General features: G+C 36.5%; 2 protein-coding genes across 2 annotated transcripts; one reads left to right on the top strand and one right to left on the bottom strand.

Annotated features, from left to right (window-relative positions):
- Positions 1-92: 92 nt before the first annotated feature.
- LOC111471847 lies at positions 93-14,323 on the bottom strand. Its single transcript, XM_023117512.1, has 7 exons — positions 13,840-14,323; positions 13,344-13,455; positions 12,481-12,640; positions 11,816-11,964; positions 10,985-11,136; positions 1,908-2,022; positions 93-935 (listed from the first exon to the last, which is right to left on the bottom strand). The coding sequence occupies exons 1-7, from the start codon at positions 14,121-14,123 to the stop codon at positions 795-797; spliced, it is 1,113 nt and encodes a 370-aa protein (XP_022973280.1). The 5' UTR covers positions 14,124-14,323; the 3' UTR covers positions 93-794.
- Positions 14,324-23,977: 9,654 nt separating this feature from the next.
- Positions 23,978-27,214, top strand: LOC111471857 (26S proteasome non-ATPase regulatory subunit 11 homolog). Its single transcript, XM_023117522.1, has 2 exons — positions 23,978-24,144; positions 25,651-27,214. The coding sequence occupies exon 2, from the start codon at positions 25,674-25,676 to the stop codon at positions 26,940-26,942; it is 1,269 nt and encodes a 422-aa protein (XP_022973290.1). The 5' UTR covers positions 23,978-24,144; positions 25,651-25,673; the 3' UTR covers positions 26,943-27,214.
- The last annotated feature ends 702 nt before the right edge of the window (positions 27,215-27,916 follow it).

Genomic DNA, 27,916 nt, shown 5'->3' with positions numbered 1-27,916 from the left:
AATACATTTGTATGAAGAAAATTAAAGAAACATTTGAAAGATGAATTATCCAAAAATAATTTCAAAGTAATTAATAAAAAAAATCCTCCAAATATGAAGTAGAAAATTATTACTATAAGAATCATTTGTAAATATAGTGCAACTAAACAAAAATACTTCAATATATAACTTAAAATCAATCAGAAAACTCGACACGAGGTTGATAGATGAAATTTCGAAGCTGAAATCGAAGACCAAAATGTTCGTCTTTCTGCTCACCTCTGCCCACAACCAATATTAGTACAATTACAATAACCACTAGTCTAGTATATGAATACATCAAGTGTTGTTCATTTCTACCAAACAAACACAAGAATCTATATGGCTCATTCCTTGAAAATCCTTCCCATCAAACAAATGGCACCCTACTTAGAAGTCCTGTGTATATAGATCAACAAGTTGTGCATTTTTCCAAACACTAGCTATTCCCAAAAATGAATATTCTTTGTGATTTTTCAACAGTTCACAATTCATTGACCACATGTGCCACATTACTTATTCACAAAAGGAATTATAGCAAAACAGTAATGAATTTCTCCACAATTCACTACTTTTATATGATTTTTTTTTTCTGAAGCTCGCTTTCTTGGAGTTACTATACTTTTGTGCTTCTGGGCAATATTTTTCCTAAGGCTCTCTTTTGTAATGTAATAATGTAAGAAAAGCAGAATATGAAAAGAATAATTAGTACAATGAACAAAACTTTAACTTAACTAATTCCACAGCGAAACTTCCATCTGCTGCTCTTTGTCGAATTAGAGATGCACAGGAGTTGAATCTTTAACAATCTCGTACAATGAGATAATGTTTTCAATGGTCAAAAGGCCAATGATGCACCATTCCAAGAGATCTGACTTTCTATTCTGGAGGACTTCTTGAAGAAAATGAATGTTATGCTGCAAGGAACATGCAAATCGATTAAAAAACAAAATAAACATTGTTCTATCTCTTCAATATATATATATATGGGATACCTCAACAAATATCCTCTCCAGAGAACAAAAACACGCTTATTCAAGTGAACACTAAAAAATTGAAAGAATCCAGGTGAAAGATTTAAGCAAGGAAATGACAATGAGGAGGTTGATTATATTTTTCTAAGCTCTGCTTTTGGACAAGGAACTTGCCACCTGCTGCTTCATTCGAGTTATTTCGGGTCAACCCGGACAAACTTCAGGTGGAAAAACAATTAACACTCGGACAAAATTTAGGAGAGCCAATTTCTTAAGGAAATATTCTAAACTGATTTGTTAACTACAACCATTGAAAGCTCTCACCAGGGCATTAAGCTTCATTCCTCTGAAAACTATGAATTGATTCTCCAACTGTAGCTTGCCCTCTCAAATTGGGAAGACTTGCATGTCTAAGGTGCATTAACACTACTTGAGCTCACTAACAATAAAGAACAGATTCGACTGCTAGCATGACATTATGTCATATCATGAACACTTTTACGCTCTAATTAGAGCAAAAATGTCAAGAATTTTTACTGCACCTCTTTTCATTCTAGTTAGTATGTAGGAATTATTTGTGCAATTTTTCTTCCCTCTTTCCATTCTAGTTAGTATGTAGGAATTAATTGTGCAATTTTTCTTCCATATGCATGTCGCCTCATATATTTATAATTCTGTAAATCAATGGATCATGCTCACTATAAAAGAGTAGTATAAATAAATAAAATAGAAAAGTCATCATGAGATAAAACTTATACGCCTTCTCAACACATTTGCCTTCACATATGACCAAGAAAGAAATTATTTGTTTCATCTTGGCTATTACCCTGGCTTTTGTGAAGAATGATCAAGAGACCCAACCATAAAGAAAAAGAACGCTATGAAGGAATGTGAATGAAATAAAACCAATATTACCTCCACAAACTTCAATTTGAAATCTAGATTTCCAAAGCGCTGGGTGACCTCGTACTCTTCTCGAAGGTACTCATATATTTGAGCATATTTTGCATCCCTCCATGCAATTTCTGATCTGAGTGGCAAAAGAAAAGGATAATAAAAGAGAGAAAGATGGGCAATTTTCTGAACAGTTAGTTGTGACAACAGACCCCACCAAAAGTATACTTTTTTCAACCACTAAAGAAATACTATGATTGAATTTTTCAACATTATATTAATTAGATACATGACTTGATACAGTAATAAAGAGAGGAAGAAGATAAAAAAAGTATCTTTTTTTTTTTTTTTTGTTTACTTATATCAAGCTTGAAATGTGAAATTTCTATGCCATGATCTTGCATCTGTTATGCTGTCAAATACATTTATGAACAATATTTCCTAGTGCCAAGTACATAGAACCCACGTGGTGCCATAAGTTAGAACAGAATCGTTAAAGAGGCTTCAGGTAAACAAAGGTAAAGACTATTTGTACTACATTTGAACTTGCAGTAAAGATATCTTTCACTTATATTCCACAAACAAAATGACAAATCTAACTTCAATATTTTGTCCCATGCCATACTGAGTTGGGTGCAACTTTTTTCTATTTTTCTTTCAAAGTACACATAACCGGTTGTTGTGGTTTTTGGCACAAACCGACATTGAAAGAAACAATTGTTCAATTTTGGTTGGTTGGATATCAGTAATTTTTTAAGACTTGTATAAACTGACCATTCACCAATTCAATTGATCAATTTTGGTCAAAACTGATGCTGAGAGTGACGGAGGTCGAGAGGGAAACTAAGGGTGACAGAGTAAGAGAGATGAGAAGAAGAAGGGAGAGGGTTACAAAGCCAAAAAACGAAGAGAGATGCAAAAGGAGGAGCTAGAGGGGAGAGTCAAAAATGAAAGATAATAAAATAAGAGGAAGGATTAGAGAGACGAGATTCAAAGATGAGAAAGGGAGAGGTGTAGCTATAGCTTATTAGGCCAAAAAAGCACAAACGCTTTGAGTAACATGTTCATGACCAACATGAGTCAGATACTCCACCACTTGTTATCACAATGAACATGTGTTGGACACTAGATATGTACAAGTTTTATGAGTCCAAACCTTGTTAGGTAAGTATTAAATACTTATCAAGCATATTAAATATTTAAAATTGTGGAAATGTGAACAAAAATAGAAGACCAAGAGGGAAGATTTATGCCACATGGGGTCTGAGACAAGGAGATCCACTATCCCCCTTTTCTTTTCATCATGTACTGCTGACAAAAGCAGAATACGAATGACAAATAAAAAGTTTTCAGATTGGTAGTGAAGGCTTAAGCATAACCCACCTCCAGTTTGGGGACGACACAATCCCCTTTTCTGATTTGGCAGATGCCTCTTCCATAAAAAAAACATGATCGAGACGGTTAAAACCTTTGAAAGATTCTCTTGACAAAATATCAATATGAACTTTTTGAAATAAATAAAACATGTCTATATGGGGGTAAAAAGGGAGAATGACCAAATATGTACCTAGGACTACCTCTAAAAGGAAACCACAAATCTTTTTCCTTCTAAAAGATTATTATTGAAAAAAATAGAAAGAAGATGGTCAACCTGGTCATCATGTTATACTTCAAAAGGTGAAAGACTCACTCTAATACAATCCACATTATCAAACCTCTCCACTTACTACATGTCTATTTGAAATGCCACAAAAAGTGGTAGCGGATATAGAAAGATAATTTAAAAACTAATTGTGGAAAGATTACTCACACCTTGTCCGATGGAATATTATAAACCTCCCAACATAAAAGAGAGGCCTCAATCTTCTCTCGATAAAGAACAAAGCTCTCCTTGCCAAACGGATATAGAGGTATCATCACAAAGAAAATGCCTTGTGGAGAAATCTTATAAAGACCAAATATACTCCTACATCAAACAAAAATCAACCCCCTCCATCTTCTACAAAAGGCCTTGGAAGTACATAATGAAACATCGAAAACCTCATCACCAACCAAACTTGCCATAGGGTGAGTGATGGAGGAAGCACATCATATTGAACCAACTCATGGATTGAAAACACCATGCTAGAGGTATCCACTTTTGTACCAGCTCTTTCATAGCAAAAAAGTCACGATCAAAGAAACGTGGAATGTTGGTACATCACTTTTTCTCCAAATTAGTGTTCATTATACAAGAAAGAAAACGAATCACAAAGACACTTATTCATGCAATGCACATATGCACAGAATTTCTGAACAACAATTCTCAATATATTCGGATGGCATCTCACATTTCCTAGGGAGGTAAAGGATCTATTGGATATGACCTTAACGTACCACCCTTTCAAGAATGCAAAAGCCCTACTATGGAAAACTTCATCACGACTTTCATTTGGAATGTGGAAAGAAAGAAATCAGAGAATATTTGCAAAAAAGACACAGACTTGTACAAAACTTTTCGACAATGTTGTTTACCAAGTTATATCTTGGTGTAAACCATCTAATATTTTTACTTCCTATAGTTATACCTTCCTCGTTGCAAATTGGGAAGGTCTTCTGTAAACACCATGGATATTAATCTCTTTTGTAAATTTTGATCCTCAATGAAATTCTCTTATAAAAATTTATAAAAAATTTATTAAAAAAAATGATTGTTTAAAAGCACATATAATTGATAGATGTGTCCTTGTCAGGTCCTATGTCCTAGATTTTTATTTTTATTGTATTAAATGTCATATGTTTTTGTCTCATCTTTTTATCCATGCTTCTAGTGTGTAAGTTGAATCATTTATAACAAAAAAATAATAATAATAATAATAAATAAATTATTGTAGTAGAGTGCAGCTTCCAAAAGAGCCAGCCATTGGTTTGAAAACTCACCTGGTTAAAACTGCAATAATTTGCAAAAAGGTTAATTTTTTTCCCTTTAATTTATTTTAGGACTCAAAAGACACCATTGCACAACCTACAGAAGAGATCTTAGTTCAAGAAAGGTCATTTATTTGACAAGTAGCCTATTTTCTCCGTGAATACTCATTGTCCATAGCAGATCTTTGACATTCTTGAAGGGGTGATACATTAAGACCATTTCCAATAACTTCTATACCTCTTTAGGGAAAGTGAGGCGTCATCCAAAGGTATTGAGGATCTTTGTCTATAAACTATTAGCATATGTACACGACCTAAATAGGTAGTTTTGTGATTCATTGTCTTTCTTGCTTTAAGAGCACCAATTTGAAAATAGTCATGTCAGGCATTCTTTACATGGTAGGTTTTCACTTGTGCTAATGGCTTTATGCACCATTTCCAACAAGAAAAACTTCACCTTTTTAGGGTGATTTTCTTTCCATATGGTCTTTGCTTTGCTGGTGTGGAAAATGTCCCATCAACACTAGGAAGTCATTTTAATAAGTACTTCTTGAGACAACACAGGCCTTAATTCGGCCCATTCCATAGCTTCGTTATCCTTTAGGTTCCTACTAAGCTGCAGGTCCCAAAATTTGTCCACGCTTCTTTAATTTTAGTCGTCTTGCAATGGGAGCGTCTATACAAAAGAGGGTACCGTAAAGCTAGCGCGGTGTTGTCAATCCAATGGTCCGTCCAGAAATATGTGTTTCCTCCATCACCCACCCTATGGAGAATGCAATTGGTGATAAGGTTTTGATGCTTTTTTTACATACTTCCATTGCCCTTTTGTAAAAGGTCGAAGATTGATTTGTACATGATGTAGGAGCATTTTTAACCTTTATAAGATTCCACCACAAGGCAGTACTTTCATAATAATATCTCCATATTCATTTTTCGAGGAGGGCTCTGGTCTTCTCTTTCATTGAGTATAGGCCAATACCTCCCTTGTCTAACAGGAGGTTTATGTTATTCCATCGAACAAGATGTGGGTCATCTTTCCCTAGATAGTTTCTGAATAATCTTTCTATTTCCATAGCCACTTTGTGTGGCATTCTGAATAGAGTCATGCCATAAATAGGTAGGTTGGACAATGTGCTTGCATTAGGATGATCCTTCCACCTTTGGAAGTGGAGCAGGATGACCATGTCGATTATCTTCTTTCTATTTTTTCATTAGTGGTCTTCTAGAAGGAGAAGGATTTGGGGTTCCCATTTAGGGGCAGCCCCATGTAGATATTCGGTCATTCATCCTTATTACAACTATATATGTTAGCGAAGTCATCGATATCCTCTATGTTAACATTAATGATCTCTGTTTTTTTAGAGATTGATGTTTTTCTTTAGAATCTTCTAAAGGTTGCATCATAGCAAAACATGTTTTTTTTTTTTTTTTTTTTTTTTTTTTTTTTTTTTTTTTTTTTTTTTTTTTTTTTTTTTTTTTTTTTTTTTTTTTTTTTTTTTTTTTTTTTTTTGGATGAGACATCTAACCATTCGGAGAAGAGAATTATGTCATCCACCACAAATGGTTGATGCTTAAGTCTTTGTTACCGATATGGAGGTTCTTTATCTCCCCTTCATAATCTACCTTGTATCAAATGAAAGGAAATTGTTGTTTAAGGTTCAATTGTTCTTTTCCAACCATAAGCCTCAATAAAAGCTCTAGTCAAGAGAATCCATGGATCTTTCTCTTTCTTGAAAGGACGGCCCACCATGATGCATGAAGGAGAAAGCCAACATTTGTATCTAACAAGGTTGGATGGAAGCAAGCATCATGTATTAAAACCTGCTAGCATACTCACATACACACATGTAACGAACAAGCACATGATGTACCAACGGGGAAAATTAAGGAGACTGATTTGAAAGATTTTAAGAGTGATCAATAGAGTTGGACGCAATACATCAAGCAACTCAACTGTCACACCACAACTTGGTCTAATTGTGATGCTTAAACCAAGCTCAATCAACAATTGATATCCACAAATTCAATGTTCTGAGCATAAGACCACATTCTTCAGTCAAGTAGCCAATCCATCAAAGTTGAACTTGATTGCAAACATCCATTTACACCCAATCCCTTCTATCCTCCAAAAGAAAATACTAAATTTTAAATTAGTACTATCATCTAAACAAATCATCTATCTACATCATACGAGCAAAGATGAGATACAACTTTATGAGCAGACTTAGGAATTGAAATAGAACTAAGGAATAAAAGAGGAAAATAGGAAAGGTACATATGTTTACCTTTACAAAGAGTAATAGGACGCACATCATTTGGCTTCAGATCTAAGGTTGAGGAATCTTCTAGTAGATAACGTATGTAAGAGTTTTGTTGTTGCCTTGATGTGGAAATATCATGATTAAGGTTTAATCCTATAATTTTGGTTTTGAGTTTGTTCGTTCTTAGTTGGTAATTGGACTTGGTAGTTGAGCTGTTAGTATATTCATTGGTCGGTTATTTTGTCATTAATTGGTTTACTTTCAGATCCACCTTAAGTAAGGGACTACCAATTAGTCTTTTTGCGCCACAGCCTTAACACAAGGAAGTATCATCCTGCAGAACCTCTCTACAAGATTACATGGAAAGAATAAGCCCAAGAAAGATCAAATATCTTCATTGGGAGCTCAGTCACTCTTTCCTTCCAACTATCAAGTGCAAAGAAGATGCCCATGGATTGACCTATCCCCCAATTGGTGCTCCCTTTGTAAAGCAGATAATGAGCCACCTACGAATTTATCTGTGCATAGGTACTTTGACCTCAAAAATATGGATGAATTTTTGGAAGCAATGGTTGACCCTTCGCCATCCCCTACAGTATGACTGATTGGCTGAATTCAGGCAAGCTAAGAGAGTCGTATGGCTGCGTATCAACTGAGCATTTATTTGGGTGCTTTGAAATGAGCAGAATTCAAAAATATTTCAGAACAATCTTATCAAAAAAAAAATATATATATATATATATATATATATTTCAGAACAAGGAAAGAAGCCCAGAAGCATTGATGAATATCTCTCTCTTCATGCTTTATAATGGTGTAAAAATGTTCCACGCTTGTGCAGTTTTTTTTTTCGTTCTTTTTTATGTATCTACAGGTGTCCAATCCGGATAATAGGAATGCTATTAAGGGTATGTCAGTAAAGAGTATGAAGTTAGGGTATTTGGTTATAAATAGTGGGAGTGGAAAAGAAAGAAGTTAAGCAATTGTTTAGTAGGTTGAGGGCTTGAGAATTCCCAAGATAAGGAGGGTCCTAGTACCTCAAATTACTTGATTATCTAATAGTTCTCTTATTTTTTATATTGCAATACATTGTGGTTCTATTTTGGTTCATATCAATTGGTGTCAGAGCAGTTTGGCTCAAAATTAAGTGAAGCAACATCGAAGGTTTTATACAAAGGAATGGACCAATTGAAGAATCAATTGGATGAGAAAATGCACTCGAGGCTTCATTCTATACCGACTATGGCACTGGGTTTCAATGAAATTAGAAAGGAGACTACAAAAATCAAAAGAGAGAATAGATGGGCCAAGACAAAGAGGCAGAAAATCATAGCAGAGTCAGGCATCTCATATATATGGTAAGAAATCAAGGATACGAAGAAGGTTACTAATCAACCGAATGCGACGGTCAAAAAGAACAAAAAATCATCAAAATCCTTAAAGGAGGAATGAAGACAGAGGAGAGATCGGTGAAGAAAAAAAAGTAAGAAAATGATCAAGAATTGATTCAAGAAGCAAAGGACATAAGAAATAGGACAAACCAGAAAACACGATTGCTGGAAAACGCCAACAAAGGATTGAGGAGGCTGATCAATAATGCATCAGAATTTGAAAACCTCACACAAAGGGACTCAAAAGCAATCCAAGATGAAGGAGGTGGTACGTCAACGGGAGACTCGCCGACAAGGAGAAATTGTAGGAAAAGCATGTTCAACAAATGATCGGGACTACAGCTCAATTACAACTTAGTCTGAAGGATAAGATTTTGTAGTATCTTCCCTGGGAATCTCTTTAAAAAAAATAAGGTCGAGAGTACGAGATTACTGACCGAAGACTGATCAATTGAGATGGGCGAATGCGGTTGCGGGTCTAGCGCCATCCCCTCTGCTCCTGACTACTCTATTTCTTCTTTGTTCTTCTCTTGGGTAGTTCGGGAGTTTGCTCGAAAGAACTGGCGTACCAGACTAATCTGAGGAAGAATCGTAATTCCTGCACCTTGCGTGGCGTCTCCCAGTCCACCCCGGCTTGCACGCACCTTCTCTTGATCCAACCAACTCATGTCGTCGTCATCGACAGCTCCTATGGATAGAGTTAAAAACGTGAAGGAGACTGTAACGGCCCAGATCCACCGCTAGCAGATATCGTCCTCTTTGGGCTTTCCCTTTCGAGCTTCCCCTCAAGGCTTTAAATAAAACGCGTCTGCTAGGGGAAGGTTTTCATACCCTTATAAAGGGTGTTCTGTTCTCCTCCCCAACCAATGTGGGACATCACAATCCACACCCTTTGGGGCCCAGCGTCCTCATTGGCACCCTTTCTTTTCTCCAATTGATGTGAGACCCCCACCAAATCCAACCCCTTTTGGGGCCCAGCGTCCTTACTGGCACACCGTCTCGCGTCTACCCCCTTTGGGGAATAGCCTCCTCGCTGGCACATAGTCCGGTGTCTGGCTCTGATACCATTTGTAACTGCCTAGATCCACCGCTAGCAGATATTGTCCTCTTTGGGCTTTCCCTTTCGGGCTTCCCCTCTAGGCTTTAAAACGCGTCTGCTAGGGGAAGGTTTCCATACCCTTATAAAGGGTGTTTTGTTCTCCTCCCCAACCAATGTGGAACATCACAGAGACGTTGGTGCAAGAATCAAGTAGAGGCAGCGAATGATAGAGGGTGCCAGTCAGATGACAATGGGCAAAATGGGTGTAAAAATGAAACCAATCTAACCACGTGGGCCCATCATCTTTAAATGGTGTAAATGAAGTTGTTGAGGCCCATTTGCTTTCAAAGGAAAACATGCCTTTTTGCTAACAAAGACTGTTATACCATACGGATTTTGGGTTGTGTTTTTTTATATTTCAAACCTAAAACACAACCTGGCTAGGCATGATTCTACCCACATAGCAACCCTAGATGCCACAAGCAACTCCCATATGTTTCTCACCTACATCACCAATACTCTCGTCCAGCACTGAGACACGCCTACAGCCGAGGATCGTCACCCACTGTCCATCATCGAACATCACAGTTGTCCTTGTCCACCACTGTTTGTCGTGTCCTCCTCCCCGCAGCATTTTTTCCTTGGTACCACACAATTCTTGTAATTTCTACAGATCCTACTACCTCTGTTATCACCGCCATTCGCCAATCATCACTGATGACGTTACCTAGCACACTCATCATGCGTCATTCTAGCTTGGCTCTATACTTTTTGCAAGGCCACACTTCAAACGTTTGGTGGGTCTTAGACTAGAGTTGGGCAATTTTTTAGTTGGTTTAGAACTTGAGTGAACTCAAGATAGGGAGGGTCCAAATGCCGCCAATTACTTTTGTTATCCTGTAGTTCTCTTATCTTTTATATTGCAGTACATTGTGGTTTAGTTTTGGTTCATATCACCAGCTTGCATGCACCTCAATTATTCTCATGGTATGACCATTTAATCCTACAACATTTGGTTGCTACGGTAACTTATAGAATATTAAATCCTAGGTAGGTAGCCACAATGGTTTAAACTCATTTCCACCCTTTTGCAATTATATTTTAAATTGTATCCTATCAAACCAGAGAAATGTTTTGTAACTTCATTGGATGGGTTTTCTACTTTTTGTAACATTTTATATCATCAAAAAAATTATTTCATATCCAAAAAAAAATTATTATTTATTACATTTCACGAAAAAGAAAAACTGGGAGCATATATTCTTTTGTTTTTGTTTTTTTTTTTTAATTAGGAAACATAAAAATTGGGAGCGTGTCACAGGTAAGGAATCTATGTAAAGAAAGATTCTATTGTTGTCATTCCGTAATCCAACAACTACCATTGCACAAATAAAGCACTGCTATCAATTGAAATATAAAAATGAGTAAATGCAGGAAATACGTATAGGCAAATATTTAAACAAATTGTCCCAAAACTAATATCAACTATAATGGCGTTACCTTTCAAAAAGACCAACTTTGAGAATTACATCTGCTAGATTTGAATTAGCCTTTCCAACAAGTTGAAGGAGTTTTTTCTTATCCATAGTGAATGTTCCTGTTTTCTCCATTTTACGATTTATATCTGCAAACTCTTCAACCAAACTATCAACCTGAAAAAGGAAAGGGATAATGTTACATGTACGACTGTCCAAAAGCCCATGTTTTGAGAACACATATACAAGCACTAAAAATTGGTGCTTAAGATTAAAAGGCCAAACTCAGAGATTTAGAGATTTGGAAATTGTATGAACAAGACTAAACCATCTTGTAGTTTCTTGGCCTAGAAGGTGGGCTGAATTTCAGTCAAACACTTTGGGGTTTGAGGGCTAATAGGTGAAGATGAGAAAAGAAAAAATTTCACAAGACTCATAACCTCCATCCTTCCGAATTAGCTACAAAGAATGTCAATTATGACAGGAAAAAGTTGCAGGAAATAGTGATAAGTTACCAATCATGTTCTCAGAAGAGGACCAGAAATAATATACATGGGTCTAATGGGTTGGACAGGAATGAACTAGAACAATGTGATATATTGGTAATGATTGAATCACAAACGAAAGCTGTAGTAGCCATGGGAGGACAGGAGAGTAAAAAATGTCAAAGTTAGAAGTAAGGACGTTCAAAGTACCGAAGAGCAGTTAGCTCTTGAGAGAGATCAAGCTGTGTCAATTCCTACATTTTCTTCTACTTGCTCTAGATTTGTGATAATGAGAACCTCTTCTCCCTGAAACTTCCCCAGGAAGTTTCATGTCTGTGTGTATGTATTGAATAGGTATGATGCAAAATTACCTGTGAAACAAAGTAGTCCAACGCAATGCTTTGACCAAGCACACTTCCAATAATGCGAACACCATCAGTGTCTAAACTCTTGAGAACAATGTAATCAGGACCTCCTTGCATATCCTCAACTAGATATGGCTTCTCTTTCACAGCATAATCTATCACAAAGTCGGTAAAAAGAAATTAGATTAACTCAAAAATATATCTGTCAAAAGAACGTGATAAAAAAAATATCCAAGCACATGAACAGGGTTTTAGACATCACTCTCTGAAGCACATAAATGTAGTAAAAGATGAAGCATGTATCATAAAGCTAAAAACTAGAAATTCGAATTAACTAACAGCGATTTTAATCATATAGAGTTTGTGGACAATGTGCATCCAAGTAACTAATGAATTTGTATTTCAAATAAACATGTTTATAAGTACTATGCAAGGTTAAATAAATAATTATCAAAGCAGGATGATGCAAAACCCTGAAGAGAAATAAGCAATAATTCTGCACCGACACACACAGCCATGTTTACCTATGATCTACCTCTATCCCATTCATAACATGGAAAAAAATGAGTAGGCAGGGAGAAAGATGGTCCTTAGCAATTGTGCATAGGAACATCATTTGCAAGATCACAGAGAAAAGAACAACAAATTTTTGGATATTCAGAAAAAATTACCATCCTTCTTTATATCTGGGAGCAAACCAGAAGCATGTCTTCTGACCAAATCTAGATAACCTTCAACTTCATGATCTTCGATGTTAAACAGAACAGCAGAGCCATATTGGAATACAACCATGTATCTGCAGCAACTTGAGTTCCCTTTAACTCGATCATCCTGAAACATCAGTTTCAGATTACAAAAAACTGAAGTATTATACAATATACAATGGTGTTCACTATTCCTGGCTACGTACCAAAATCTAACAGTTTTATTATTGTACAAAATTATATTAGTGCAAGTGATGGCACACATATCAATGAATTCCTAATAGGAAAAAGAACTAGTTTTATGTGGCATAAAGCATTGTGACACATAATGTGATGTATGCATGACTTTTGTATGCGATTTCTTTATTTATGTTAGCTGGAACGGTCTGGGATGATTCAAGAGATTTTTATGCTTTGACCAGCGTAAACATAAGCTTCTCTCGCTATTAACAAATACATACTAAGTAACACAATCAATTTTGTAATAAACAAAAAAGGCTCCACATGCGCAATCAAACAACAAAAAAAAAATCTTGTACGGGAATACGATATGGTTGACTTAGGCTATCCTTGTATGTTGAGATTTTTACCATCATTTCACAGAGAAGACACCATTAACGAGATTTTGGTTTTTTTGGCTTGTGTTTTTAGTTTAGCTGGGTGTTTGTTCTTTTCACTCCGTATGGGAGTTTGTACGAATCAGTGATTCTTTTTTTTTTGGGTAAAAATTTAAACTATATATATGAAGAAAAAAAAAGATCATTAACCATAGGCATTCCTCAAGCATAATGAATGTACAAAGAATATATACATATGTTTCAACTGCTTACGGAAGTTTCTGGAGGGAAATCAATGTATCTGAGAGCGATATAATTTGACGAGCGGGAGGTGGGAGGGATAATGTTGCTTAAATTCTCAGACTGCATGTTCTTCAAATTTATACTGCCAAAAACAAGAATCTGAGAAAGACAAACCAGGAACAAAAATTCGAGGTAGGAAGAACAATGTTGCTTAAACTCTGAGACTGCATGCTCTTCAAATTTATACTGACAAAAGCAAGAATCTAAGAAAGACAAATCACGGATGACCAGAAAAATAAAATAACAGAAAAGAAATAGACATGCAGCAGGAAGTCGGCAATCGGTGAAATGAGAGTTACGAAGGACAGCTTAAATAAGCCCTTTACAAAGATTTGTCAGCTTCAAATCTCTCCAACATCAAATTGCTGATAAATTAAGACATGGAGAAAAAAACAGACACAAGAAGTAAATTCACCAAGACAATCAACGAGTAGCAGATTAATCCATAGCTCATTGGATGGCAAACCTGGTGCAAAGAAAGTAAGCTTTGATGGGAATTTTCCCAATTTCATCACCCTCTTCCACCTCGAAATCATAGGATTGTTCAAACTCGGATTCAAACTGACCGCCAGTGATCGAAAACGGAGATGCAACAGCAGAAAATAGCCTGGAGCATTGAAAACCAAACACCGGATGTGAAGAATGCAATAAATGGAGAGTTGTCGAAGAAGTAGAAGGGATTTTGATGGGAGGTTTAGAAGCTAAAGATACGCAGCTCAGGAAAACTGAAGCAGCTCTCCTCCAGCCCATTCACTGAATATGGTTGGGCGATTAACTGCGTCTATGATTGTTCATGGAAGAACTGGATTTAAGGCCACTATGTTGATATGGAAGCATTTCATTATGGAACTGAGACGCCCTCTTCTCGACTTCTCAACCGATCACTGCCTTCGAGCATGAACAGTTTCCTGGAAATTGGATCCCAAATTGCCGCCATCCATTTAGGGCTTTTTTTTTTTATATATTATAATATTTTAATCGAATTTAGAATTTAAAAATGATTTAAATTAGATAAATATATATATTAAAATATTTTAATTTGTGTTCCGCTTAAATATAAAATATCTAATTTTTTTTATTTAGTCCAGATTTTATTGAAGGTCGGGTTTTAATGAGACATTAAATATTTTTTATTTTTTTAGTTCAAACTTTAGAGATTTTATTGAGGGTTTGGTTGCCATGAGATATTAAATATTTAATTTTTTTTTTATTTATTTCAAACTTTCGGAATTTTATTGACGAATTTCAAAATTGGGGAGAGGAAAAAATGCTTACTCTATCGATATGTGACCAATGATTTCACCGAATTTTCGTGTTTTTTATTAGGGATGATGCTTCATAATCTCCTCTCGAGTTACAAATGTAGTGTTCGTCTTCCCGGTGAAAATGATCCCAAAATGAAGCATACCTAAACAAACTCGATAGAGGAAAAATTGTGATTCGTTTTCTAGATCCAGGCAGAGGATGAGATATTTTTTTATATTTACGACATCTCGTTTACTATTATGTTTTTCATCACTTCGCTTTTGGAATTACGGAGTTGAAAGTTTCTTCTCTATGATCTTCACTTTCTCTGCTAGATTCCCGATTTCTAATTTAATGTTTTTGGAAATTCCACTTTAATGGCCTATTTTAAAAATATTTTTCATCTACGGCGTTCCCATATAATCCTCCATTACATCCACAACTTTTTTTTTTTTTTTTCTAGACAGACACCTTAATTAGATTAAGATTTACCATGCTTGTAACGACCGTAAAAATGTAATTTTTACCATTTTCAATAAAATTATTGGATTTTTTTAATTAATTATTGAAAGGAATCTCTAAAATAAGAAGGAAAGTTATATATATATATATATATATATATATATATATATATATATATATGTCTTTGGAAGTAGGAATTTGGACAAAGTAGCCCTAAAGACGGATTGGAAAAATAGTCTTGAAGTCAAAACTGCAGAAATATCCCTAAAAATAAAAAAATTGAAAAAATAGCCCTCAAAACCTTAAAATTTTCTTCCCAAAATTTTGGAGATCCAACGACCCATGTCGTCCCAAATTGTACCTTGGCCTATATGAGATTGTCACACTCTCATCCAATGACTAAGATTGATTGGAGTGACCTAAGTTGGTGTGATTGGAGTTGGGAAAGATCATGTTTCTGACCTCGAGTTTGAGAGATGAAGATTCAAGGACCTATCGAACAAGTTTACGGTGGTGGAAGTAGAGCTTTTAAAGAGGGCTATGAAACACTTGGAACAGAAGGAGTCGTCCTACACCTTTATGGATGGTGAGACTTGAAGTTTGGAGCATGCACGTCTTTGAACTGACCACACCTTATGTTTTTGGCTCATTCTTAGTTTTAAGCCAAATAATGCCCTTATTGACTAATTCTTATAGAAATTCTAATCATTCTAGAAAGCTAACTCAATAAAGGATCTACCAAATACGACCAAGTAAGTAAGCAGTCATCTCATACTTTTCTTAAAATGTACTTGTACGGATCACTTGGAAAATTACTTAAAAGGCCAAGTTTATTTAATATTAAACGAATATGGAATAATTAGGCCAAGAACCTTCCATTAAAGTGTGGCGTTGTGCATGAAGTTAACTCGTTGTGCATGAAATTTTAAAGTGTGGCGTAATAATATGAATTAATGATGCATGCTTAGCTTGAGGGTCATAGGAACATGTTTGGGACATAAACTAACAATAAGGGACAAAAATGTCCCTGCTACGCCCATTATGATGTTTTATAGCTTTAATAAACTCTTATTGGATTTAAAATATGACACCTAATTATGATGTTATAAATGAAATACATGATTAAGTACACAACTAATACTTATATTTTGGAAATATAGATTTTATGAACTTTATAGATGGTCATTTACTTATGTCATAACCTAGTTTCTTTTATGACATACTCTTATGGTCCGAACTATAAACCCAAATACTTATGCATTTGCTCTAAGACGGTAATCAAGCTATGTAGGTTGGATCTTAGAAACTGTACCATCGTGATTCTAAGCCTAATACGATTTCCAGTTGACTACGTACTCTTTGGTTTATGAGCCTGCTACTTATTTATAGCTTAGTCAAATTATTTATAGTAAAACTATATATGGTAAATGACATAAAAAGCTATATTCTATTCATGAGATAGTTATATATGATTATATCTGGTAAATCTGTATATAGTGAACTGAACCATATATATATATATATATATATATATATATATATATATAAAAAGTATAACTTTAAAAATGTACTTTTTGTATTCTCTGTATACTCTCTTATTGTACATGCCTGAAGTCATCAATATAAACTTCAGCCAATATTCTCCTTGCATTTTTTCTATCCGGTTCTTTTGTTCATCTAGATCGAGTGTGTGCGTTGTTAAGCGATCCTAACAACTAGTATCAGAGCTAGGCGAAATTCACCACGATATGTGAAGATGGAAAGCTTAAAGATTGGAATTGAGAAGTTCGATGGATCCGATTTCGGTTTTTGGAAAATGCAGATTAAAGATTATCTGTATCAAAAAGGTCTTCACGAACCCCTGTTGGGGGTCATGCCGGATACCATGACCACGGAGTAGTGGAAGCTCAAGGATTGACAAGCCTTAGGGCTATTCCGGTTGACGCTATCTAGAAACGTGACATTCAACATCATCAAGGAGAAGACAACGTTAGATATGTTGAAAGCGCTGTCGAATATGTACGAAAAATCGTCGACTATGAATAAGGTGTATTTGATGCGAAGATTGTTCAATCTATAGATGTCTGAAGGTGAATATGTTGTTGATCATATAAATGAATTCAATATGATCGTAAGTCAACTGAGTTCGGTGGAAACTAAATTCGAGGATGAAATTAAAGCATTGATTTGATGTCATCTTTACTCGAGTCGTGGGATACTATTGTTGCCACAATCAGCAGTTCTCGAGGATCTGATAAACTGAAGTTTGATGAAATTCGAGATGTAGTTCTCAGCGAAAATATTCGCAAACGAGAAATTGGGAATTCATTTGGTAGTGCTCTTAGTGTTTACCAACGAGGAAGAAGTAAAGCGAAGGGCCCCAACAAAGGGCGATCAAAATCAAAGAACGGAGAAAAATCTCCAAATAGACCAAACGTAACGTGTTAGAATTGTGGAGAAAAATGTCACTTTCGGACAGACTATACAAGACCAAAGAGGAAGCAAAATCATAAATCTGGAGATGATGATGATTCTATAAATTCAGTAGAAGACATTGGGGATGCTCTAATCCTCAGCGTGGACAGTCCAATTGAATCATGGATTTTGTATTCAAGTGTATCTTTTCATTCGTCTCCAAATAAAGAGTTGTTCCGAAATTTCAAGTCTGGAAATTTCGAGAAGGTGTATCTTACCAACAACAAAGATTTGGATATTAAAGGAAAAGGGGATGTCTGCATAAAAACTCTAGCAGAAAATTAGTGGACATTAAAGGATGTCAGATATATTCCTGGTCTCAAGAAGAACCCGATCTCTATTGGTCAGTTAGACAGCACAAGTTATGCAACAGACTTAGGGAAGAGTTCGTGGAAGATTATGGAGGGTGCTATGGTGGTAGCACGTGGCACAAAATTTGGAACCTTACACCACTGCAAGGTGTACGAACATAGTTGTTGTTGCTGAGATTGCTTCAAATTCAAGTCTATTGTCATAGACTTGAATTTGAAGCAATCTCAGCTGAGCAGAAAGGAATGAAGATGTTGGCTGCGAAAGGAGTTTTAGAAGGCCTGAAATCTGTTGATATGGGTCCTTGTGAGAATTGTGTTACGAGCAGACAGAAACGAGTTAGCTTCATAAAGACTTCTAGTGAATTGAAGAAAGTGCGGTTGGAAATGGTCCATACAGACGTTGGGGGACCATCTCCAGTTCCATCACTTGATGGATCAAAGTCCTACGTCACCTTCATCAATGATTTCAGCAAGAAGGTGTGGATTTATTTCCTGAAACATAAGCCAGATGTGTTTGCCAGCTTCAAGAAGTGGAAAGTTGAAATTGAAAATTAGACCGGCTTGAAGATCAAATGTTTGAGGTCTGACAATGGAGGAGAGTACGACAAGTCAGAATTCAAAATGTTTTCTGCAGCTGAGGGAATTAGATTAACCAAGACAGTTCCAAGTAAAACAAGACAAAATGGTGTTGTTAAAAGGATGAACATAACATTGAATGAGTGGGCAAAGAGTATGAGGATTCATTCTGGATTGCCAGAGACATTCTGGGCTGATGCTGTAAATATAGAAGTCTACTTGATCAATAGAGGGTCGTCAGTATCCTTGGATTTCAAGTTGCCAAACAAAGTATGGACAGGAAAAGAACTCAAGTACTCTCACTTGAGAACTTTTGGCTATACTGCGCATGTTCGTGTTGATCCACAGAAGAGCGACAAGCTTGACGTTGAGGCCATGAAGTGCTACTTCATAGGCCATGGTTCTGACACATTCCTATACAAGTTTTAGGATAACAATAACAAAAAAGTCCTGAGACAATGTGACGTGATCTTTGATGAAAATGTCTTGTACAAGGACAAAGAGAAGATAAGCTCTGAGAATATAAAGCAAATGGAAGTTGAGCTTGAGTTGCAAGAAAACTCACCTAGTGATGTTGTAGCAGATACTCATGAAACTCCTAAGACTACTCCTGAGGAACCAGATGTGGAGCAAGGTTCCAAGACAACGAAGCAAGTGGGAGTTGAGGTTCAGTTGCGAAAAAAATTACCTAGTGATGTTGTAGTAGATACTCAAGAAACTTCTGAGACTGTTGCAAAGGAACCAGTAGTAGAGCAAGTGATACCTGAATTGGTGTTGAGAAGATCATCCAGTACTATCAAAGTACCAGATATGTATGTACCTTCATTACACTATTTATTGTTGATGAAATGGAATCAGAGCCCTTTGATGAGGCCCTATAGTGGGAGGATACAATCACTAGGTAATTTAGTAGATAGTTATATCTGGTAAAGCTATATAAAGTAAACTGAACCATATATATATCTGGTCAAGTACGACTTTGAAAATGTATTTTTTGTATTCTCTCTTACTGTACATGCTTGAAGTCATCAATATAAACCTTTAACTAATATAATCCTTGCATTTTCTCTATCATATTCTTTGTGTTCATCTAGATCAAGTGTGTGCGTTATTAAGCGATCCTAACAGGTACCACTCTACCTAAACTTGAGTTTTGCCCTAAGTCATCTTAGAGTTCCTATTTACGTGATACATCATAATCTCATATTTTTCTCACCCAGGTGGGATACATTGTTCAAATTTCGTGGGGATGTAGGAGAATGCCAGAGCCACTATGGTCGAATCCAGATACAAAATCCTAATTTGAATCCTAGGCATAATAGAACCCTATGTCTTATGTATGGTAACTTTGATGGTGTTAATATAACACATGCGGAAGCAATTTGGATCTTAGGCACTCTAAGTACATCAATTATAGTAAATTAGCTAGCATGTTCAAAAACATTAAAACTAAATGAGTTTGAATACTAACCTTTTGTCGCTCAAGTTTTTTTTTCCTCACGAACCGGTTTCGAACCACCACTAGTGTCTTCTGCACTATTCTCCGGCCTTAGAACGGGATTGTGGAATTCGGTGAGTGACTAAACTTGGGAGGGATTTAGTATATATGAAGAGAGAGTTTGTGAGATTTTTTTTTTTTTTTTTGAAGGTTTTGCCATTTGGAAGACCTTCCATGTACCATGATCACTCTATTTATAAAGTCATGTTTGCATGTTCATGCAAATTTGAGATCACCAAATTTTGACACTCAAAATTCCACTCAAATATTTGGGATTATGTAGCAAGCATGCAAGTTTGGTTAAACCAAATTTTGACACCTCAAAATTCCACTAACTCAAACAAGGATTTTTTCATTAAATGAAGGCAACATTTTGACTTTCTTCATTTCAAATGTCAATTCCAACTAATTCCAACACATATTTGATTAAGATATTTAAATCTAATTTAAATATCTTAGATTCTCTCTTTTTTTTTTTAATTCGTAAATAAAACAAAAATGCGGTTAAATGTATCGTATATATGTAGCGCATACTCCCTAATTTGAATTTGAACACTTCGAACTCACTCGTCACACTGTTCTATGGTTTAGTCCGATATGAGCTAGCAGAGGAACCTAATGGACCTATAGATCATGGGCTCCAACGATCCAAGATTAACCGGTTAAACTCATTAACCTTGCTAACCAACATTCGTTAACTACTAGGACATTCCACTATAGCCTAGTAGTTGCACTCCCCTCACTATAGATATATTTCTGTCCATTTGATATAACCATGATTAGTAAGTCGATTCTTCACAGGTTGTTCATAACTAGAGTTGGGTCAATTTACCGTTTTATCCCTGAAGTTACTTCTTGCTCCTTATGTCTCACTGATCCTCTAATGAGCAATTGGTTTGTGGTCCAACCAGTAAATCGAATCCCTCTCAAGCCAACGAGAGGGTGGGACCCCTTGTTCAAGACCTGGAGTCAGTGCTCAAGGGAACTACCTCTCTTATATCCCTAAAAATGGGTAGGAGCGAATTCTATCTTGCACCTCACGTCCCCAACCATTCACCCAGTCTTACCCTTGAAATGGGAGACCTATTGAGTCGGCGAACTTGAGCCACTCTCACCCATGAAAATCTAACGATAATTTCGAATAAACAGAAGTTCATGGTTAGCTCAAGATTAAAATCTAGTTACCTAGGTCATCGAATGAAAAGAAAATCAGTCTCAGTAGTAAGTGACATTATAAAGTGAGAGTGATTTTCTTAATGGTCCGATCTTATGCAATATTCATTGCATAGGATGCCCCCACTCACATGTCTCTACCTGTACAATTTAGTGATCAAATTGTTTATGTCATATACAAAAGTGGGCCGCATCTATAGTGTCCCCAGGATAAGGTACTTAGCTTTATCCCTGTACTATAGATTTTTTTTGACTATTTTGACTATATACTTGAACTTGATCCACTTTTATGTCTGCACATATAGTTCAAGTAATCATACTATAGTCAGAGTGTTCTTAGTTTATTGGATTTAGATTAATAATCGTAAAGTTCGCTTTATTCAATAACAATCTTTACGGAATAAACAACAATAATAATTTTATTGAAAATAGAATATGTTTTTGTTTACAAACTATGAATTTTAGGGCATAAAACCCAACAAACTTAGCATCATCCATATACATAATCAAGAGCTTACAAGTAGACTTCTTACTGAGTATTTTATATTCACCTAGTTTGTATTATTTTTTGTAGTCTTTGGTCAAGGACAAAAGCGGTTTGGAGCATGCAACCTTAGAGAGACAACTAGGTTTGAGAGCCATCCTCGAGTTTGTGTCTTTTGTCTTGGTCTTATTTTTGTGTACTATTCCCTTGATGTATTAAAGTTAAAATGTATTTTGTATATTGTGAATATATATGTGTAGGTACGGTTTTCAGTTTTAAAATTTCGAGTCGAGTTTTTATTCCTATTGAGTCAACCTATGTCACAATTCGTGCTTTGAATAGCTCGAAATTTAGGTCGTGACAATGCTCCTCCATACTTCATGCCAGATGTCACAATGACACTCCTTCAAAACTCACGATGTAGTTGTACAACATTCACTCTCGCTCTTGAGCAAGTCAACCAACTAAAATTTAGGTCATTGTTGGTGCAAACGTCCTATACTCAAGCATCTGTCCCTGCTCTTAAAAAATAGTTTTAAAAAATGGGTCAGAGAAAGTTTTGGAAAACGTCAACGTTATAAGCTAACAAGTAATAAGGAACAACAATGATATTAATAACATATAATCCGGGTATGAATAATTGACAACTAGCCACATCTCCTAATCAAGGTTTTCGGCTTTACGTTGCAGCATTTTCTAGCAATTGCTGGATCTCTATTGTTATTAGTTCACTCATGTTTTCATCTTTAATTACAAACAGAGAGATGAGAGTGAGTTCGCCTGGGGCGAGACTCCATTTCAATTGAATTGGTGACATCATCTTCATCCCTTTTGCCTGTTGGGTATTAGTCTGAATAATGGTGGAGTTGAATCTCGTACGTACTAAGTATTTTGCTAGAGGTATGTGAATGACTTTGTTTCGAAATAGAAATCCGTCCTTAACACAATGTCAAACTCATCTATCTCGATGATCATGATATTGATATATCCACCCCAAGTTTCTAGCTTAATCGAAGTTTTCTTTGCAATTTCTAACATAGGTAGGACAGTTGAATTGACGACTTTCACCTTCTTTATATCTCAATTCCCGAGTATGCTAAAAAATTTCACTTACGTCTTTGTCATAAAGTTGTGGGTGGTTCATAGTCGACCATAATGCTTTTAATTGATCTATGATTAATCCAGGCCTCGATGTATATAATGTAGCAAAACTTTTGGGCTCCGATGTTGGGGTTTTCAATGCTTTTCAAGTGCAGCGTTTCAACTCTTACCGTCTCATCTTTAGCTTATAAATTTGTTTCAAATCTTGCTTGGAAGGCTTGAAGAAGTCCGACTCCTCACATTTTGTGATGGCTCGTTACTAAAGTTGAACAATTGTTATGCTGCAACATAGATACTATAAATGTCTTGAACTCGGTATTCATATAGTTTGGACTTTGCCTATAACTTTAGCCCTTTGACAAAACAAATGATCGTGTTTTCAGACATATTTTCAATATCTTAACATTCTTTGGACAGTACTATGAATGGGGTTCTTGCTTTAATCTCTCCTAAGTATCTACGATACATCAACCGTCCTGAATGTCCATATATTGAGATCTCCACCACAGCTTCCCATAGCCTTGGCTATAGAGAGCTTTTATCTTTGGACAGTCTAGGTTAAGATTAAAGATAAAAGCTCTCCGTAGCCTTAGCATCTCGAACCCAATAGAAGAGTTTAGGCTATGGGATCTTTACCTTGTTAAACTAGACTACACCCCCTTGTTGAGATTTGGTTCCCACCGCTCTCGTGACGAGGTTTAGTTTGACACTCAACTACCACTTTATCTCTAACCCTATCAAAGAAAAAGACAGGTTTTGCATCTTCAAAAAAGTTTTGAAACCATTTGTACGATTAGCTTTTGGGAGTTGTTTAAGCTTTCAATACGCTCCTACATCTCAGAAATAGAGCCCGTTGAGCTATCCCCACACTCGAAGCTACCAACTCATGTGGATTTGTCTTCTAAGGTCTCAACCCTCCACATTAATTCATGGACGAGTATCTAATTAAGGTGACACACAAGTCGAAATTATCAAAGACTTATAGTAGGTCGAGTATTTTCTCTTCGATTATCAACTGGTCCATATAGAACTTGTTTAACTATTGTGCAGTAGATGTGTTCGTTAATTCAAATTTTAGGAGCCGACTTGACTCTAATACGAATAGTCACAATCACACTCATTTGGGACGCTCGAGCAACACTCACTCCTCTACCCGGACAAAAAAAAAAAAAAATAATAATAATTAATATATATATATATATATATATATATTATGTAATAGTAATTTAACAAAATAAATAAATAAAAAAGAAGCAATTTTCAGATAGAAAATAGACTCGGCCGGGGAACTTTGCCGCATCCCCAAGAAAGAACACAAACGAACCCGATTATTCTTCATTCGGCCCTTTTCATTTTCATTTCTTCCTTTCGGCCTCCCGGATCTCGATCCTGCGTCTTCAATTCTCTCTGGGCGCTTCACCATCTCTGCTTCCCACCATACTTCAGGTTTCTTTTCCTCTCCTCTTTGCGATTTATTCTATACATTTCTCGTTTTCGATTTGTTTTCTCGTCTACTACGCCACTTAGTTCGCCCATAGTTCTTAATTTTGTTTCAGAACTGCGATTTGAACTATATTTGGTAGTTCGAATCGTGAAATTGAAATTCGGAAGTCTTCCACCTTACCTCAATTTCTATTTGTCATTTTTACTTCGGAAGTAGTCACGAAGCGTTAGTAATGGTGTATGTAAAGATGAAAAACCTGCATTTGAACTTTCAGCTTTTAGAAATTGATGCTATCGGAGTTTTAAAACCTAATTATGGGATTCAAAGCGGATGCAGAAGCGTTATTGTGTTCTTTAGGGTTGTGTAGTCTTAATTTAGTTTGCTTGTTTTTCGTTATTCGCAACCTTTTTTTTTTCTTTTGCGTTTTTATCTGCTAGCCTCTTTTAGTTCAGGTTATAACTTGTGAGGCTTACTTTACTGGTTTTTTTGTTGAAATTTTCGTTTTCCAAATCGACACTGGAGGAAACTCATTAAGAAAAAGTATGGTTAGACAAATTACTTGAATTGAGACTCTTTATCTTCTGCAAAAGGCCGTTGGAAGTCCATTGTCAGGCATCAAGATCTTATCACTAGGGAGACTAATTGGGACGGAGTCACAACTCTTTTCTGGACCGACTCTTGGGTGTCCAACCCTCAGTTTGCCTCTCAATATCCCCTTCTTTATTGTCTCATCCACTGCTGGGAGGCTACTGTATAAGTGGTCTGGAACCCAGAAAAAAAGCTTATGGGATTTAAAGATTGGGAGAAATTTGAAGGACACTGAAGCCTTAGAATAGACTAATCTCAGCCTTGATCTTGCACCGATTGCCCTAGTACAAGTGGCTGATACATGGATATGGTTTCCAAACACAAATGGAACCTTTTCAATTAACTCTTGTTTATTCGGATATGGGAGAATCCCTTGACCTTCTGGAGACTTCTTTGACGAGAGAGCTATTTGGAAAGGAAATTATTCCACGAAGATCAATTTTTTTTGCTCACCAAGCCATTAATACTACGGATATCCTACAGAGGCGTATGCCTTATTTGGCTATATCACCAAGTCGGTGCTCGCAGGGCTAGTGAAGAATCCCAAAACCACATTCACTTGTTGCCCTTTGCTTGGAATTTATACATCAATGAATTTATATATAAATAAATTTTCTATTTTACTGCTCGGTCTCTTTCAAAATATCATATTAAATTATATGGGAAGTGGATAGAAAGGGGCATGTGAAGGATTGAGATAAGGAACCAAGATTCTCGTATAGAGGGACTTGGAAGCTTTGTGTTTCTATTGCATTCTAATTATTTTCTCCACATGTGAAAGAAATATTGATATAAGCTGAGATAGAATGTAGCAGACTAATACAGGACTTCGCCCTTGTTAGACAAGGGCGGACTTTCATTTGTTTTGTTTTTGATGTTTAAATAAAAATTTCATGGTGTTCAACGACTTGCTTTTGCAGAACTTGGTTTCGACTCTGTAACTATGTCGACATCTTACCTACCTGCCACTACTGATTCAATTGCTGTGGCTTTAGAAGCTAAGAATCCGTCAGAATCAATCTCAATCCTTTACCGTATTCTTGAAAACCCTTCATCTTCCCCTGAGGCGCTACGGATAAAAGAACAGGCTATAACAAATTTATCAGATCTTCTCAGACAAGAGAATCGTGCAGAGGATCTTCGGAACCTTTTGACTCAACTAAGGCCCTTCTTTAACTTGATTCCGAAAGCAAAAACAGCAAAAATTGTGAGAGGAATCATTGATGCCGTGGCTAAAATACCAGATACATCTGATCTTCAGATTTCCCTATGCAAGGAAATGGTGCAGTGGACACGTGCTGAGAAGCGAACTTTCCTTAGGCAACGGGTTGAAGCCAGGCTTGCAGCTCTTTTGATGGAAAATAAGGAGTACTCTGAAGCCTTAAATCTCCTGGCTGGATTAATCAAGGAAGTTAGAAGACTGGACGATAAGCTTCTCCTTGTAGACATAGATTTATTGGAGAGCAAACTTCACTTTTCCCTGAGGAACCTCCCTAAAGCGAAGGCTGCACTTACCGCTGCAAGAACAGCTGCTAATGCCATATACGTGCCTCCAGCACAACAGGGCACTATTGACTTGCAGAGTGGCATCCTCCATGCGGAAGAGAAGGACTACAAAACTGCTTACAGTTATTTCTTTGAAGCTTTTGAAGCCTTCAATGCTCTCGAAGATCCCCGTGCTGTATTTAGCCTCAAATATATGTTGCTGTGCAAAATTATGGTTAGCCAAGCGGATGACGTGGCAGGAATAATATCATCAAAAGCAGGTCTACAATATGTGGGGGTTGAGCTGGATGCCATGAAAGCTGTAGCTGATGCACATTCCAAGCGATCGTTAAAGCTTTTCGAGACAGCACTTAGAGATTATAAGGCTCAACTAGAGGAAGACCCTATAGTCCACAGGCATCTCTCTTCTCTCTACGACACTCTTTTGGAGCAAAATCTGTGCAGGTTGATTGAACCATTCTCAAGAGTTGAGATTGCTCACATTGCGGAGCTAATTGAACTGCCTGTGGATCATGTGGAAAAGAAGTTGTCTCAGATGATTCTTGACAAGAAATTTGCAGGCACTTTAGACCAAGGTGCTGGATGCCTAATCATTTTCGACGACCCAAAGACCGACGCTATATATCCAGATACACTGGAAACCATTTCCAACATTGGCAAGGTTGTGGACAGCCTCTATGTTAGGTCAGCAAAAATAATGGCGTAAGGTTATCGGAATCGAACTGACCCGATATGATCATGCTCTGTTGTTTCAATGGTTTGTTTGCTTTACTCTTGAATGATTCCAATGAACTTTGATGTTGTGATTTAAAAGAAATTTAGTTTCAAGTTTTAGCTGCAGATTTGTTTGGAGAAAGACCGTTCAGGCTCATTATAAAAGTTGAAATGAACTTAGACCACTGTGTGCAACTTGTTTGTCTGTTTTCCAATTCTTACAGACATGGGTACAGATTTTATCTTCAGGTTACATGCTGTGATGATCTGCAGTGATTTCCTTCGGGTGAAACTTGAAAGTACCAACTGAATTCTTCTAGTTATATGATGAAAAGGGGAATGAAGGTATTATATGACTTTGCTGCCACTTACCTTTTTCATACCAATGAAACACAATGAAGAAATATGCCAACCACGATATCTACAAAGGTATAAGGTATATTTTATGCTCATCTTTGATTAGAATGATAGTTCATTAAGTACAATTGGTGACAATACTCCTTTACCCTATAGTCCATAGGACTTAGGCTCGAGGACATTCCACTTGTTAAATTGGATCGCACTTTAGTTGTAGTTTGGTTCTCCACTATTCTCATGGACTGACTACTCTAAGGGTTGCTCTTAAGTCTTCAGACACTTTTTAACCATTTGAATGATCGCCTCTTGGGCATTGTCCAGACCTTTGATATGTTCTTTCATCTGGAAAACAGAGCCCACTAAGCTATCCTTGCGCTGGAAGCTACAAACCCTAACCATTAATTTACGGATTGACATTGTCTCGATAGGTTATCGTTTCATCGATCCCATTAGCTTTAGCGTCAATCTCATTCATTCGAGACTCCAAAAGTCCAATTTCATTAGAAACTTCGATTAGGTAGAGCAATTGATTTTTGATCTCTACCAACTGATCAGTCTCAGTCACGTTTGGGAGGAAGTGTTTTAGAAAACATGAGCGAAGAAATGCGT

This window comes from Cucurbita maxima, unplaced genomic scaffold, assembly GCF_002738345.1.
Source record: "Cucurbita maxima cultivar Rimu unplaced genomic scaffold, Cmax_1.0 Cma_Scf00059, whole genome shotgun sequence".
In the NCBI taxonomy this organism is placed as follows: Eukaryota; Viridiplantae; Streptophyta; class Magnoliopsida; order Cucurbitales; family Cucurbitaceae; genus Cucurbita; species Cucurbita maxima.
The sequence above is the reverse complement of the archived record's forward strand: the minus strand, read 5'-3'. Positions and strand labels throughout refer to the sequence as shown.